The 14,739-nt window shown below is 41.7% G+C and overlaps 1 protein-coding gene across 1 annotated transcript in view; it reads left to right on the top strand.

Annotated features, from left to right (window-relative positions):
• Positions 1–14,519, top strand: part of tns3.2 (tensin 3, tandem duplicate 2) — a 51,926-nt gene extending 37,407 nt beyond the window's left edge. Inside the window, exons 17-27 of the mRNA XM_072388943.1 lie at positions 5,734–5,890; positions 6,562–7,016; positions 7,898–7,981; positions 8,130–8,261; positions 8,389–8,481; positions 8,642–8,719; positions 9,477–9,554; positions 10,771–10,939; positions 11,048–11,116; positions 12,291–12,320; positions 13,586–14,519. Coding sequence (XP_072245044.1) covers positions 5,734–5,890; positions 6,562–7,016; positions 7,898–7,981; positions 8,130–8,261; positions 8,389–8,481; positions 8,642–8,719; positions 9,477–9,554; positions 10,771–10,939; positions 11,048–11,116; positions 12,291–12,320; positions 13,586–13,727 — 1,487 coding nt within the window. The 3' untranslated portion in view covers positions 13,728–14,519. The remainder of the gene's footprint in view (positions 1–5,733; positions 5,891–6,561; positions 7,017–7,897; positions 7,982–8,129; positions 8,262–8,388; positions 8,482–8,641; positions 8,720–9,476; positions 9,555–10,770; positions 10,940–11,047; positions 11,117–12,290; positions 12,321–13,585) is intronic.
• The last annotated feature ends 220 nt before the right edge of the window (positions 14,520–14,739 follow it).

The raw sequence follows: 14,739 nt of genomic DNA, 5'->3' as shown, positions 1-14,739 counted from the left end.
TGTCCTGGAAATCACTGCAATGGATCAGGAACACTTAGAGTCTATGGAACTGAGAATCTGCACATCTGGAAAGGCTCCATCCATTCAGTTCAATTCAATTCAGTTTATTTATATAGCGCCAAATTACAACAAATGTCATTTCAAGGCACTTAAATAATATAGTCCAATTCAAGCCAATTGGAATTCAATTCATTGTAATCAAATCCAATGAAATCCAATTAATTAATTTAAACATAATTCAATTCATTCTTATAGAGCCAATTCAAATACAATATCCTAGTTAAGGAAACCAACAGATTGCACCAAAACCTGTCTTCAGTCCAATCTCCCGTCCTGAGCCTGAGGCGACTGTGGAAAGGAACGACTCCCTTTTAGCAGGAAGAACTCAGGAAGGGGGGAAAAACACCACAACACCATTCAAAGGATACCTGTTGGAACAGGGAAACACAAGTTAATAACCACAATAATGTCACATGGACATAATATCATTTGAGAAATTAAACAGGGGAAAAGAGAGCAAAGTGAGGAAAGGTGTGACAGATGAGGTCCCCCAGCAGTCTAAGCCTATAGCAGCTTAACTATGGGATGTTTCAGGATCACCTGAGCCATCCGTAACTATGAGCTTTATCAAAAAGGAAAGTTTTTAGCCTAATCTTAAAAGTGGAAAGGGTGTCTGCTTCCCGGACATTTACTGGCAGCTTATTCCACAAGAGAGGGGCCTGATAACTGAAGGCTCTGCCTCCCGTTCTACTTTCAGAAACTCTGGGAACAACAAGTAAACCTGCAGTTTGGGAGCGAAGTGCTCTGTTAGGAAAATATCTTACGATGAGATCTTTAAGATACGATGGAGCTCGGTCATGAAGAGCTTTATATGTGAGGAGAAGAGTCCAGGCGCTGAAAACATTTAAAATACAACGAAGGAGACCCAGGACTGCTGAGCAGCGAGAGTCCTCTATCAGACAAGAATGGGACAAAAGTTCTCCCCCAAAGGTCCAGCAGCTGGTCTCCTCAGTTCCAGATGTTTACAGACTGATGTTAAAAGAAAAGTGGGAAACATGGACCTGTCCCAACTTTTTTTAACCCGCGTTCGGGTTCGCTGTCGAATTGAAGATGAGCTAATATTTCTCATGAATTATTAAAACATCACACTTTGAATATTCTACTGTGATTAAAATATTAATTTCTGAGATTTAAAAATCGGTTTTGATTTACATTTATTAAACTGGGGTTGTATTTTCTGTTGTGGCTCCGGTTTCTGAACACAGATGTGAACCTTTTGGACTCAGATGATACCAGTCTGTCAAAGACCTGTGGAGAGATGTTCTGCCTTTCTTCACACATCATTCTTTTCAGCTGCTCTTTGCTGGGTTTGTTCCACATTCTGTCAAGCTTTTCTTTCTTTTATGTGTCAGTATTTGGGTAAAAAAACACTTATAATCGTGAACTTCTGCACTGTGTCTGCGTTGCTCTTACTGCTCCTCCTGACTTCTGCTTCTGCATATGATGACAACTTCAGTGATGCTCTTCCACTCGACTTTGGGTCTAAAAATGTCTTTAATTGTGAACGTAAAGCAAGTTTACTGAAAGTTTGATAATAAACAGCTGTGCAAGCTCCTAAGATTGCACATGAATCACTAATTCCTCATTACCAGAAGATTTAACAAGATTAAGAATGAGTTAGATATCTGAGTTTGGTCTTTACATAATTAACAGAGCTGGAAATAGTTTAGTGAGCACATGCAGGATTAATTGGGGTTTGATGCATGTTGAGTTGGAAATGCGTAGCTGTGGGAGCTGAGTGCCGTGGATACAGAGACAGAAAGATCTGTGAGGGTGTAATAACGACCTGCGCTGCCTCACAGAGGAGTCCCGTCTGAGGTTGGATGTCAGGCGGAGGTCAGCGGGTGCGGCTTCAGCTTTGGCTGTCCTGTGTTCAGGCGAGTGAGCCGGGATAAACCACGGTGGCCGGAATCATCCGTGGGAATACAGAGAGGGAAACCAGGATCAGCTGCTTTCCGGGAATTGTCTCAAGAGAGAAAACTGACAGAGACTGTGGGAATGTTTGAGGAATCCTGCGGCCCTGCCCTTTAGTTTGTGTTTGTTCCCCGTAAGCAACGACAACAACAGCTGTGTGTGTGTGTGTGTGTGTGAGCTGTCAGTGATGTGATGTCTCATTAGAAGTAGACCACATCCAAACCTACTCTGCACTCTTGACCTTTAACCTCAAAGAAGTCAAAGTGAGAGTTGACTGTCTGTGTTCAGTGTGGAATGAAACAAATAAATTTAAAGTACTGTACATATTTTAGCTTTCTGCTCCTTACCCAAAGTTTTCTCCTTCACTTCAACTGTCTCACAGCTTCATGTTTTAGACAGAAATTCAGATTCTTAAACGGATCTGAACAAGTATAGCTGAAACAAAATGGTTTAAAAACTGGAAACAGAACTACTTCCTTTTCTCATGAAAGGATACAACAAATTTCATGGTTTCCAAAATGGGAGATTATTGCTTTTCCCTTTCATTATTATTATCTTTTTAATTATTTAGTAGTTTTGGCTGCATGAACTTGGTTGCGGGGTCACATTTTTTTTTTTTACAACCTGAAAAATCAGATATTAGCTTCAGCTTTTTTATTCAATAAAATATGTCCACCTCAACCTTGTTGCATGATGCTTTAATAACATTTTTTTAAAAATATTTTCGTCATGTTTTTTCTTCATACATGACCTCCTGAAACATTTACTATGTGCTATCAGGGACGGACGCACAAGCTTCCTGCAGCGCTGCTCAAAACCATCTGACAAATAATGTGAGCGCACATATTACAAATGTCATTAAAGGGGAACTCCGGTATTTTTAAACCTGGACCTTATTTCTGGCATGAAATACGTTCATCTACTCACTGAGAACAGTTTGGTGAAAGTCGGCGTCCTTCGGAAGATATTTAGATAACTGGAGATCCATATAACGGAGTGAACGGGGCTTAGAGGATGCAGCCTCTAAATAAGGCATTATCTGTCTTTATTTCACCAATACTTTAAGAAGAATGAATGAATGAACGTGTACTATAGCTCTGTTAGCTCATAGCTGCTGTGTTGTTGTTATTGGCGGCTATCGGGGGGCTTATTTCTACACACTCGCCTACTGGGATGACGTCATCGATGCGCCGCTGCAGCACAGTTTATTCACTCCGTGCTCTGTGACAGTCGGCTAACTTCACACAGAGTTTTCTGCTGATAGTTTTGTGCAACATGGCAGGATATTTATCAGATTTTGACGACGTGGACGATGACTTTGAGTCCTTACCGGAGTGAATGGTTTCGGTTGAAAAATACCGGAGTTCCACTTTAACTGCTGCAATCAGCAGCAGTTCAAACCAAAAGACTTGTCAGGATTTTTAAGATTAAGAGATTTTATTTTCATGTAAATACACAAAATTACTCCTTTGGTTGGCATCTGTTGAACACGCACAGGGTCACACACTCATGGAGATGCCATATACACTGGAGTGGTGGGCAGGAGGTGGAGTGCCTCCCCTCCAGCTGTGAGTTCTCCAGTCTTTTGAGTAGTGAGAATCAAACTGCCAACCCTCTAGTTATGGGACAACTCACTCTAACCACTGAGCCACGGCCGCCCTTTTCTGCTTTTCTTCATCTTTCCACTCTGACTGTAGAAAAATAAAACTTTATCTCAAGTTTTGATAATACTATTATGATTATTATGACTATTAAGATGTTTTAATGACCAAAAATGACTAAACTTCCATGATCAACATGCTGATGTTGTTGTTAGCTTCTTAACATTTAACATCTTTGTAATTTGTCCTCTTAAAGCAGTTGGAGCTGTTGTTTTTCCTGTTTTCACATGTCTTTTTTTCTTGGACACCCTGCTCCACTTGGTTCAGTTGTGTATTTATTCTAATAATTTAGTTACCTTATCTTCATGCCTGCTGCTCGCATTTTGGCCCTCACATAACTCCACCACGTCAGAATCCTTGAAAGTTTCCCTGAAATATGCAGGCAGTTACACTGTGTCACACTGTCTACATGTTTTTGTTGTTTTTCATCGGCCTTTTTCTTCAGAAAGCTGCAAGAAATTAGTAAATTGAATGAAAATGCAATATTTTTAACGATCACAGAACAGGTAGAAAATACCAGCAGCACCATATCCAAAAGGAAAAGTAGGAATTCTGAGTTCCAGATCTGAGATTCAAATCATGAAGAGCAAATTTCAGCTTGTAGTTTAAACTAAACATCTTGTTTATGAAATCTTTTAATCTGCAAAGTAACTAAATCACAGAAAAAAAAGATGAACTTTCACTTGAAAAGTTGGAAATCATCACGTTAAATACCCGCAATGCAAAGTATTTAGCAGGAGAGAGACGCCAAACATGCGAAACATGACTTATGGTATGTTTACGTGGGTCCTGCTCAGAGCAGCTGCCAGTGTGTTCACGCCACTCGACATGTGATACACCATACAAAATGTTTCTCTGTAGAACTGTGAGGGAAACCTCAAGCTGTGGGAAAATCATCCAAAACATGTCAGCAGTGTTGGAGCAAATATTCACATCCTTCGTCTTCTTTGCTCAGTGAGTATACCTGCTTTAAAAGGAAACCGCAGACATGGCTGGATTCAACTGTTATGGCTTTTAGTAATAAACACGCATCAAGCGTGAAGGCACGAGTTAGACATGAGTTTACATTGAATTAAATGATCAAAATACACAATAGACTGACATGTGGGTGGTCATACTCATCTGTAAAATGCATTCAGATATGAAAAGTAGTTTTATTTGTTGAGTGAAAACACTTTAAATGGTGTGTAAGCAGCAGTTTAACATTAAAAACATCAGAGGTGGACACAGATTTCCTATTTTCTACGGAGAACTGATGTATACGTTCACAGCCTCTTCAGGTAAAGCCTTAAACTATAAAATATTAATGTAGGTGGTTTCCAGAATGCAAAGAAATATGACTATCACTCCATAAATAAAAGTATGAAGTGGCATAAACTTCAAATATCCCAAGAGGTACGCTAAGTAAGAGTATTTCTGAGCATGTAATTAATGTTAATGTAGTTTATGAAACTTTTCTCGCGTTACACACTGTATTCAGCATGTGTGAATGTATAATCCACATGATACAATGTCACTTGTTCAGTGTGATCGCTTACAAAAATGGTGGCACAGTCCAAATTCCTACACCTCCGATCAAATGAATGGAGGGAAGGAGCGGAAGAGAGGAGGAGGGAAGAGGGGCAGCGAGGAGGCTCAGCATGCCGAACAACGAGCTCTTTATAACGACTGCCTGCTTTCATGGTGACTCATCATACTTCACAGTCCCGTCTGAGGCCCATGAGGGCCTGTGCTTGTGTTTGCTGAATGACACGCTGGGTTTTTCAGGCCATCAGGATGTCACTCTGCCTCTGCGGAACGCTGCCAATCAGTACTTATGCCTGCACGTTATAACCTGTAAGCAGGACCTGCAGATTTCTGCCATTAAACGTTGTTTTTGGTGGTGAGGTCACTGTTGAACATGACACGTGTGTTTCAACCCTCTCACTCTATAATCCAAACAAAGGTAGGGTCCCAACGAAAGCAAACACAAGTGCAGGTTACAGTTATTACGGAGCCGTGTCACATCCTGGGAGTTTTCACAGTACACCTGTTTGGTTTTGTGTTTGCACGGAAAACATGTTGTTGACTTTTTTCCCCCGTTCCTCTCTTTTGGCAGAGTCCCGCAGTTTCCTGGACAGCATGAACCACGCCGGCGGCTCCACAGACGGAGAGCTGTTCAGATCAGACGTGCCCGTCACTCCCGCTTCCTGTCAGAGGATCTTTGGCTCCATGTGCTCTGTGTCATCAGGCAGCCCCCTCCCTCACACAGACAGGTATGCACAGAACAGCTCAGTCTCTAAGGTCACGAATTCCACGAGATGTTGGCAATCCACGTCTGAAGGTGCCGTTTCTGCGCCTAACTGCAGCTTTCAGGAGAAAAAAGCTCTTCCTGCTTGGGAAAGTTTGAATGGTCGAGGCAACTTAATGCAATGAAAACAGCTTCAGTAAATAAAAGATTATTTATTTGATTTCCTTTGTTTGGCGTTTTCTGAAGTATCTTGTTGCTCCCTCCTCCATTTCACCACACCCCAAAGGTGTTTGAGTGGATCAGATTGGGTGACTTTGGAGGCACGTGAACCAGCCTGAGACGACTGCCATTAAAAGACGATAAACTGTGTCTATAAAGGGTCAGCAGCTTGCTAACACAGCTTTGGATGTGCTGCCAACACAGTGTACACGGAGCAGAAATAAGTACCGAGTCGTGTTGAAGAAATCAGAATCTGAGCCGTCGTTCTCAGTTTTCATTTTAGTTTAGGAGACAAAAACGTGTTTTTCTTTTTTTAAATCTGAATGACACACAGATTTGTGTGCCCTGTAGGTGTTGTGTAAAGGCACAGAACAGGAACATTCTGGTAAAATGGACAGTACAGCCATCACTGGAGCTGAACGATGCGGCTATGCTTTGATTTGTCTGAAAATATTACTCCTTGTCCTCGTTCCGCAGCTCCACTCCTCCTTTGTGGCACGACCAGACTCCAAACTCCCTGAACTCCCCGTATCCTCCACAACCATCACCCCCTCTTCCCCTCAGCTCTCCCAATGCCCACAGTTCTCCTCGGGAAGCTCTGAAAGGCCTGGGAAGGAGGCCAGGGGTCCGCACGGGGACTGACAACACAGACTTGTCCTCGTTGTTGATGTTGAGAAACGGCGGCCTTGAGCACAGCCTGCTGGAGGCCGTGGAGGGCCTTGGAAGTCTGAATCTCGGGGGAGATCAGGGGCTGGCTCCATTGCTCCCTGAGAAGAGAAGAGGGGGTGAGGGTGGGGAGATCAGCTCACACTCTCCTTCTCTGAGTGGATTCTCCAGCCCTCACAGCGGCAGCAGCCTCAGCATCCCCTTCTCCTCCTCTCTGACCCTCGACCCCCTCAGAGGACTCAGTGGGGCCCAGTCACCCGGAGCAGGTAAATTCTCCCAGTTTGATTCTTCTCCCTCTTATACAATTATTACATAATATATTTTTTAGCACCATCAAAACCCAAGGTGACGCAGCTAATCCTCGCAGTATTCACACTGCATCCACAAACATACGCTCACTTTATGAACTCACAACGGTAAAAACATCATGAATTCCACCATAAATACTGTGTTAAAAATGTTGAGCATGTTGAGTGTGTTGGAAGAGAGCATCGTGCAAAAGTTTAGGCAGTACAGATGAATTGAGCTAACAGGTAAACCACCAAAGTCTGAGATCTTAATTAGGATTCCCCAACAATCAGCAAACGTGGGCTCCTCGAAGCTGCAGCCAGTGCTCAAAAAGCCCTTTTCTCAGGTCAAAGGGTGATGTGAGAAATAACAATCAGCTTGATGTCTGGGTTGAAGAGTTCAATCAAAACTCAGAGACAGAAACTTTTTACAGGTAGATTGAGCAAAAAAAATAACTAAAAACTCTGAGCTGCTGCAGAAAGTGTTTCTAAATTGTGATACTTTAGGAGGGACAACTGAACTCTTGCCTAAAACGTGGTTCATCTCAAAGTTTTGCCTTTATTATTCACAGGAACAGAGATATGACTCAAACTTTGATTTTAACCATCTGTTTTATAGATGGTGCTGGCATTGCAGTTTGTTATTCCTTTACTCTGAGGAATACTGCTTAAACTCAAGGAAAGCAGTGTTAGGGACACTTTTGGGGGCAAACTGTCCAACTAAAGATGAAATAACCTAAACGCCTGACATGATGCTTTTATCATCTGTGTGTTCTGACCCTTAAAACAGTCTCCCTCAGTTTATTTTCTTTCCAAACCAGCCTGAAACCTAACAGAGAGCTCAAATCTGTGTCTCGCAGACTCTGGCAGTAAGCAGGACACTGTGAAGTTTGTTCAGGACACTTCGAAGTTCTGGTACAAGCCTGACATTTCCAGAGAGCAAGGTAAATATTAACCTTGGAACACAGAGCCTAACGGCCACTTGTGAGCAGATAATACACCCTTGTGCAAAGGTTTCCCCCATATACAGTCAGAATATGTTTCTAATTTTAGCTTATCTCTACTTCCTCCATCTGTTGACCCACTGAACAGCCATTGCTGTGTTAAAGGACAAAGAGCCGGGCTCGTTCATCGTCAGAGACAGCCACTCGTTTCGCGGGGCGTATGGATTGGCCATGAAGGTGGCCACGCCCCCTCCGTCTGTGTTACAGCAGAGTAAAAAAGGTGGGTTGAAAATGCAAAGACAAGAGAAGCTACTGTGCTGTGTGCTCTGTTTGTAAAGCACGTGTGTTGCCCTGCAGATTTCTGTTCCTGGATTGATTTTTCTCGCTTTTTACTGACATTTCTGCAGTAGATCTGTCCAATGAGCTGGTGAGACACTTCCTGATAGAGTGCACGCAGAAGGGAGTCCGTCTGAAAGGCTGTCCCAACGAGCCGTACTTTGGTGATTTTCTTATTTCATTTTAAAGATCTGGAAAAGTGAAGTAAATGATGTGGACGCCTGTATCATCCAGGATTTGAATACATTCCCTGTGCCTCCACCTACTGGTCAGTACAAAAAGATGCAGCTGTGGTGGTGCTTAACACATTTTTTCACCTGGCAGGAAGTCTCACAGCTCTGGTGTGTCAGCACTCCATCACTCCTCTGGCTCTGCCCTGTAAACTCATCCTCCCTGACAGAGGTAAACAGTTTTTTATCAGCCATTTGGACAAAACTCACACCGAGCCGCTGGCGTGATTACATTTTTACTGATGTACTTGAGAAGTTTGAGTTGGAAGAAGAATGTTATTCAGTGAGGAGTTTTTTGCACCCGACTTATGATAAATACATACAGAGTTGTGCAGAGGTTTTAGGTTCTAAAAGTACATTATTCAGAGTTTAAAGAACAATATGCACTTATATTATGTGCATATTGTGCATATATTGATATTATGCACTTAACAAAATGGTCAAAATGACAGAGAGACACTGCAGGAGCTACTTTTACCATTAATTCACACCTCTTTTCAAACTGATCCTTTTCGGGCGTGGACTGACCCACCTGACTCCACTCTGCCTCTCTCTTCCTCAAAAGTGACCTATTTTGGGACCCTTTAGCACTTAATAACCCTTGAAGCGTTTATTGTAGCATGGAGAGGATGCAGTGAATAGCCTGAGAGCTGGGACCACAAACCAAACTGACAGAAAGACTGGCAGCTTTACTCTCAAATACTTACATTTCCCTCATATTGGTCAATATTTCACTGATTTTTGTTACTGGTGGTGTAGTGATGGTGCATTTGAAAGTGCCTTTCTAGCTCAGTTCTAGAAAGAAAAGTATTTACCAGCTTTTACATTTGAAAAGGTCAGAAGAGGCAGCAATAAATGAAATGTTCAACAGTATTAGATGCAGCTAAGTGTGTTTTTTAAAGTAAACTCGGCTCTGTTTTTGCACACAGACCCGTTGGAGGACCTGAATGATTCATCAACACAGACTGCAACAAACTCAGCTGCTGAACTTCTCAAACAGGGAGCAGGTGAAACATCCATATCTGACTTCTACAACATATACCGAGCCCTCCATAGTGTTTGGGACAGAGTCCCATCTTTCTCTGGGTTTGCTCCTCACTTAGATGGGATTAAGTCACATTTAAGACTTTAATTTAAAGTCATTTTCATACATTTCAGATCCAACTTGTAGAAATGACACTTTTTATACACGGTCCCCCTCCATAGTGCTCCATAGTGTCTGGGACAAAGTAATGGGGGGGTACACTGAAGCAGCCATGCTTAATACTTTGTTGCATATCCTTTACACACAATAACTGCTTGAAGTCGGTAAATGATGACATCACCGGGTGCTGAGTATCCTCTCTGGTGATGCCCTCCAAGCCTCTACTGCAGCCACCTTCAACTCCTGCTGGTCCCGGGGGTTTTTCCCTTTAAGTCTCTTCTTCAGTATATAGAAGGCAGCTCAGCTGGATCTAAATCAGCTGACTGGCTCGGCCATGTTTCAGCTCTGAGAAACTCTGCTGCTGCCTCAGCAGGATGTTTGGATCATTATCTTGTTGCAGGATGAAGCTCCGTCCAATGAGTTTGGATGAATTTACTGGAACTGGAGCAGATCAGATGTTTCTATCCATCTCAGGATTCATTGTGCAGCTGCCATCAGCAGCTCCATCATCAGTGAAGATAAGTGTTTCAGTAATGTGTCCATCCTGTTTCTGTGGCTAATTAGCGGTTAGCATGTAGGAGTGTAGTGAAGTCTTCTGTGGACAGTCGTCTCTGACAGAGACACACCTGCTTCCTGAAGACTGGTTCTGATCTATTGGACGGGCCTTTGAGGATTTTTCTTTTATCATAGGGAGGATTCTTCTGTCTTCCTTGGCCCTGGTCCCTCTGTGATTACAGAGCTCACTGGTGCATTTTCTCTTCTTAATGATCTTCCAGACAGCTGAGTTTGGTAATCCTAAGGTTTGACCCATGGTTTTATTCTTTTATTCTTGTTTTTCAGTCTCATGATAGCTTCCTCGACTTTCATTGGACAGCTTCTCTCCTCATGTTGAACACATATAGACAATCTTATCCCTGCGCTGATGAAGCAGTGAAACACACCTGAGTAACACCTGGAAGCCAACTGTCCCAAACATTATTGAGGGCACTGTACAAATCCCAGTCATTTGATTACACGTGACGACACGATTGGCTGTAAATGTTGTCTGTGTTTCCATCTGGTTCTTTTAATCGATGTAGCGTGTAACGTGTGGTTCCTGGGCTCCGTGGAGCTGGAGTCTCTGACGGGGCTCCAGGCGGTGCAGAAGGCGACCACGATGACGCTCTCCATGGACCCTCCGCCGGCCTCCACCGTCGTCCACTTCAAGGTGTCGGCTCAGGGAATCACGCTCACGGACAACCAGAGAAAGTGAGTGTTGGTGCAGCCCCCCCCCCCCCCCCCCCCACACACACACACACAGACACACGCATGATGTAATGGGTGATATAACACGTGTTGGTTTGTTTGACTCGGCAGGTTGTTCTTCAGGAGACACTACGCCGTCAACACAGTCATCTTCTGTTCTCTGGACCCACATGGGAGGAAGTGAGTGAAACCACAAACATTTAAGACAGTCTCTCCATCTGCTGGAGGGCAATAATGACTTCTGGAAGATCTTTAGAATCCGTACCACTAAAAAGCAAAAATCAACAGCCAGTGACAACCATTTAAAAGTTGATGCCATCATCATCAGCTGATGTGCCATCAGTTTTCAGGCTGTCCTTCCCTTTTAATGCCAGCTATGTTGATTCTATTTTAAGTTTCTATTGATATCACAATAATTCTGTAATCACTAAGGGTGTCAACTGCAATACCTGTGTTAAGTTAAGTTAAATTAAGTAAAGTTAAGTAAAGTTAGGTTAAGTTGTAATGTTACACTTTACAACTTAACCTACAAAGTTTATTTTCCTTGAAAACAATCCCTTCATGCAGTAAAATGGCTAAGGTTGAAGTAAATATGCTCGATGTGCTTTGATTATAAATCAGGAAGCTTCGGAACACAGGGAGGTGACAACCTCAACTGTCTCCAAAACTTTTACTCAAAGGTCTTCTTTGTAAGTAAAGATAGGAAAAAAATCGTGTTCTCAGAGACTTTACTTTCTTCTGGCTCCAGATTCTCTTGATTAACAACTATCAGTTGGATATAATCTGGCCTCCTCTTAGCTGCAAACGACTGGCAGAATAAACAGTGATCATTCAAACAACCAATCCAAATACAGACATATAGAACAGTTCAGTCTGTTTCTCACATGAGAGAAGTTTAGAGCTCTCTATCAGTTTTCAGACAAAACACTTTTCTAACCTGGACCCAATGTTTTGAAACATAATCAATCCAACTAAACAGTGACAGAAACCTGAAAATGAGTCGTCTAAGTAAGGAAATGGTTAAAAGCAGCAGCTGAATCCATGCATTCCACTGGATTATTCATTTATTCAGTGATAAACTACCTGTTCTGACTTCTTTCACACCTTTTACTTCCAGAAAGCCCTGAAGGTAAACTCCTGTCTGCAGTGATTAACAGGAATTAAAGACAGTTTTTCATTTCTGAGTTTTACTCTGATCTGTCAGAAGTAAATAATCCAGATTTTCAAGAATTAGGTTGGATTAGCACACATGTTTGTGTCTGTAATAGAGCCACAGTCAGATGGTAGAAGCTGTACTTAATCCGTCTGATTCCTGTTAAACTGTGACAATATTCACATTTTCTGTCCCAAACAGGTGGACAAGAGACAGCGGCTCCACTGCAAAGTAAGTACACCTCAAAAAAATCTTGTATTTCTTCTCAATTTAAACTGAAACTAGTTTAAAAAGTGTTCAGCAGAACGGAACCATCAGGTTTCACATATTTCTACTATAGTAACCTTTAAAGTAGCCATTAACAACATACTACATGCAATATTACTTCAACGGGACTTTTTAAAAAAGTAGAATAGCAAAGAAACGATTGCCCTCTTTAAAGGTGTATTTCTTTCTTTTAAAGGAGGTTGTATGCAACACTTTTGGGGTCAGAGTGTGTAGGAAAGAGGCTGAGCCATAATACTCCTCTACATTTAAAGGATTCACACGAAAACTGTGCTTTTATGCTGCTAAAATGCACGAAACACTGTGCTTTTATGCTGCTAAAATGCACGAAACACTGTGCTTTTAAGTCCTCTGGCCAGGCACATTAAAACTCTACATTTTTTTGGCTGTAAAAAGCATTGCGGCAGTGAGTTACATTAAAATGCCACTTTTTATGACGCCAAAAGACCTGAAAAAGACACCACTTTTTATGGTCTTTCCCCCCGGGGCAGTGAGTCCTTCCCTCCAGTATGTTCAAAGTTTCTGTATCCAGTTAGTCAAGTATAAAGCAAGAGAGAAAAACCATCAAGGGCCTGTTGTTAAGCTGTAGATCTCTGTTGTTTTTGTGGATAAAATGTGAATTTTCCAGCTTACAGGAGGATAAAGTTTGATTTCAAGGACTTGGATCACCTTGCCTTCTCTTTTTAAGATGACCTACCCTGTATTAATGACATCTTTTTGTTTGTTTTTGCGTGCTTGACTTATTTTCCCTGTAGATTTAAATGTTAATCATCCATCCTCAGGATCAGTATCTACAGTAACGAGGCAGAAAGAACTACAAAGAAACTGAGGAAATCTCTGTGTTTGTTTCCATGTTAATGTTTAAATGTAAAGTTCTGTTAAAGCAAAATCAGCACATAGTCAGCGTTCATCCCTTTGTGTCTAAATGTCCTTGACTTCAGTCTGTCCCAACGAAATATCTTTAGAACATGACAAACAATGATAAATAATGCCTGCTGAAGTCAATAAGTCAGATTTCAGGCTCTGCTAGAAGGTTTGTGATGCCTGGACAGATTGTTTTAAAGCATCAACATCTGTAGTCCTCAATTAAGTCTCTAATTTAAGATTAAAAGGCATTACAAAGTATTGATTTTTCATATAAAGGTTGAATCAAACTTCTATCTGACACAAGGTCAAGCTAACGCTCCTTTCTCTGTGTCTCTGTCTTCCAGGATCTTTGGATTTGTAGCCAGGAAATCTCAGAGTGAGACTGAAAATATTTGCCATCTGTTTGCCGAGCATGACCCCGAGCAGCCGGCGAGCGCCATCGTAAACTTTGTCTCAAAGGTCATGATTGGCTCTCACAAAAAGTGAAGGAATGAGGACATGAGCTGAGCAATTATTTAAAAAGAAAACCAACATCACATTGACATGAAAAAAGAGCCAAAACCTTTGCACCCTCACACTCCAGCGTCTGATCCTGCAGATCCTGCTGAATGAACTCTGACTGCGCTGCAGAATGCTGCCACCAGAGGGAGCCACAATTCTGGTGTACAAGTTTGTTTCTAGAACTTTTCTGGAGGGAAAAAAACGTCTGAAATCACAAACTTTTTCACAGAAGTTGTAAAATGAAAGTAAGTTTAGTTTTTCCACAGTTTGACTTCGTACTCTAAATGTTAAACAAGCAAACGTGCATCACAGCGAGGTTGCTTGTTGCTGGCGGTGAAAACTGTCCAAGAAAACACCTTTATGTCTTATAAACTTGGATTGTTAGATATTCTTCACATGAACAGATATTTCTAATTCTAATTCTGAAATCATATGTGTAAATCAGCTTTCAGCACCAGTGACCAGTTTGTTATATTAAACCGAAACCAACAGAGTTGCATCACAAAGGCAAAAATGTGGTTGTGCTTCAGATGGATTTATTGTGTACTGTGATATTTATCCTTTATTACAGATGTGTAAAACTCTCTTTCTTGAATATACCTGCCATATATTTTTGTATATTAACACATACTGTACATTAGGATAAAAGGAAATTATCTTGCATATTGTTCTGAAAGAATATTTTGTCACCACATAATCTACATATATGTATTTGTTGTATTACTAATGTTGTTGTTAATATGTTTCTCTACCCTAAATACAGAAATGTGTACAGCTCTTTTCTAGTCCACCCTCGCTTTACCCCCTCCTTTTGCAGATTTTTACATTTTAATGTAAGGTCAAAGCGTGTCTTTATTCAGGGTGAACAGCTCCTCTGTGCTGTCTTTAACTGTGCTGCCAACAGATGGCAGTAATCAGCCACCGGAGTTTTATAGGGAATCCAAAACTTTCGTGTATTTGAGTAAAAATCCGTTTCTGGTTGGATTTCGAGTCTTCC

Source organism: Leuresthes tenuis, unplaced genomic scaffold (assembly GCF_036924035.1).
Source record: "Leuresthes tenuis unplaced genomic scaffold, fLeuTen1.0.hap1 SCAF_7, whole genome shotgun sequence".
NCBI lineage: Eukaryota > Metazoa > Chordata > Actinopteri > Atheriniformes > Atherinopsidae > Leuresthes > Leuresthes tenuis.
Note: the sequence above shows the minus strand (reverse complement) of the source record. Positions and strands in the feature narration are given on the sequence as shown.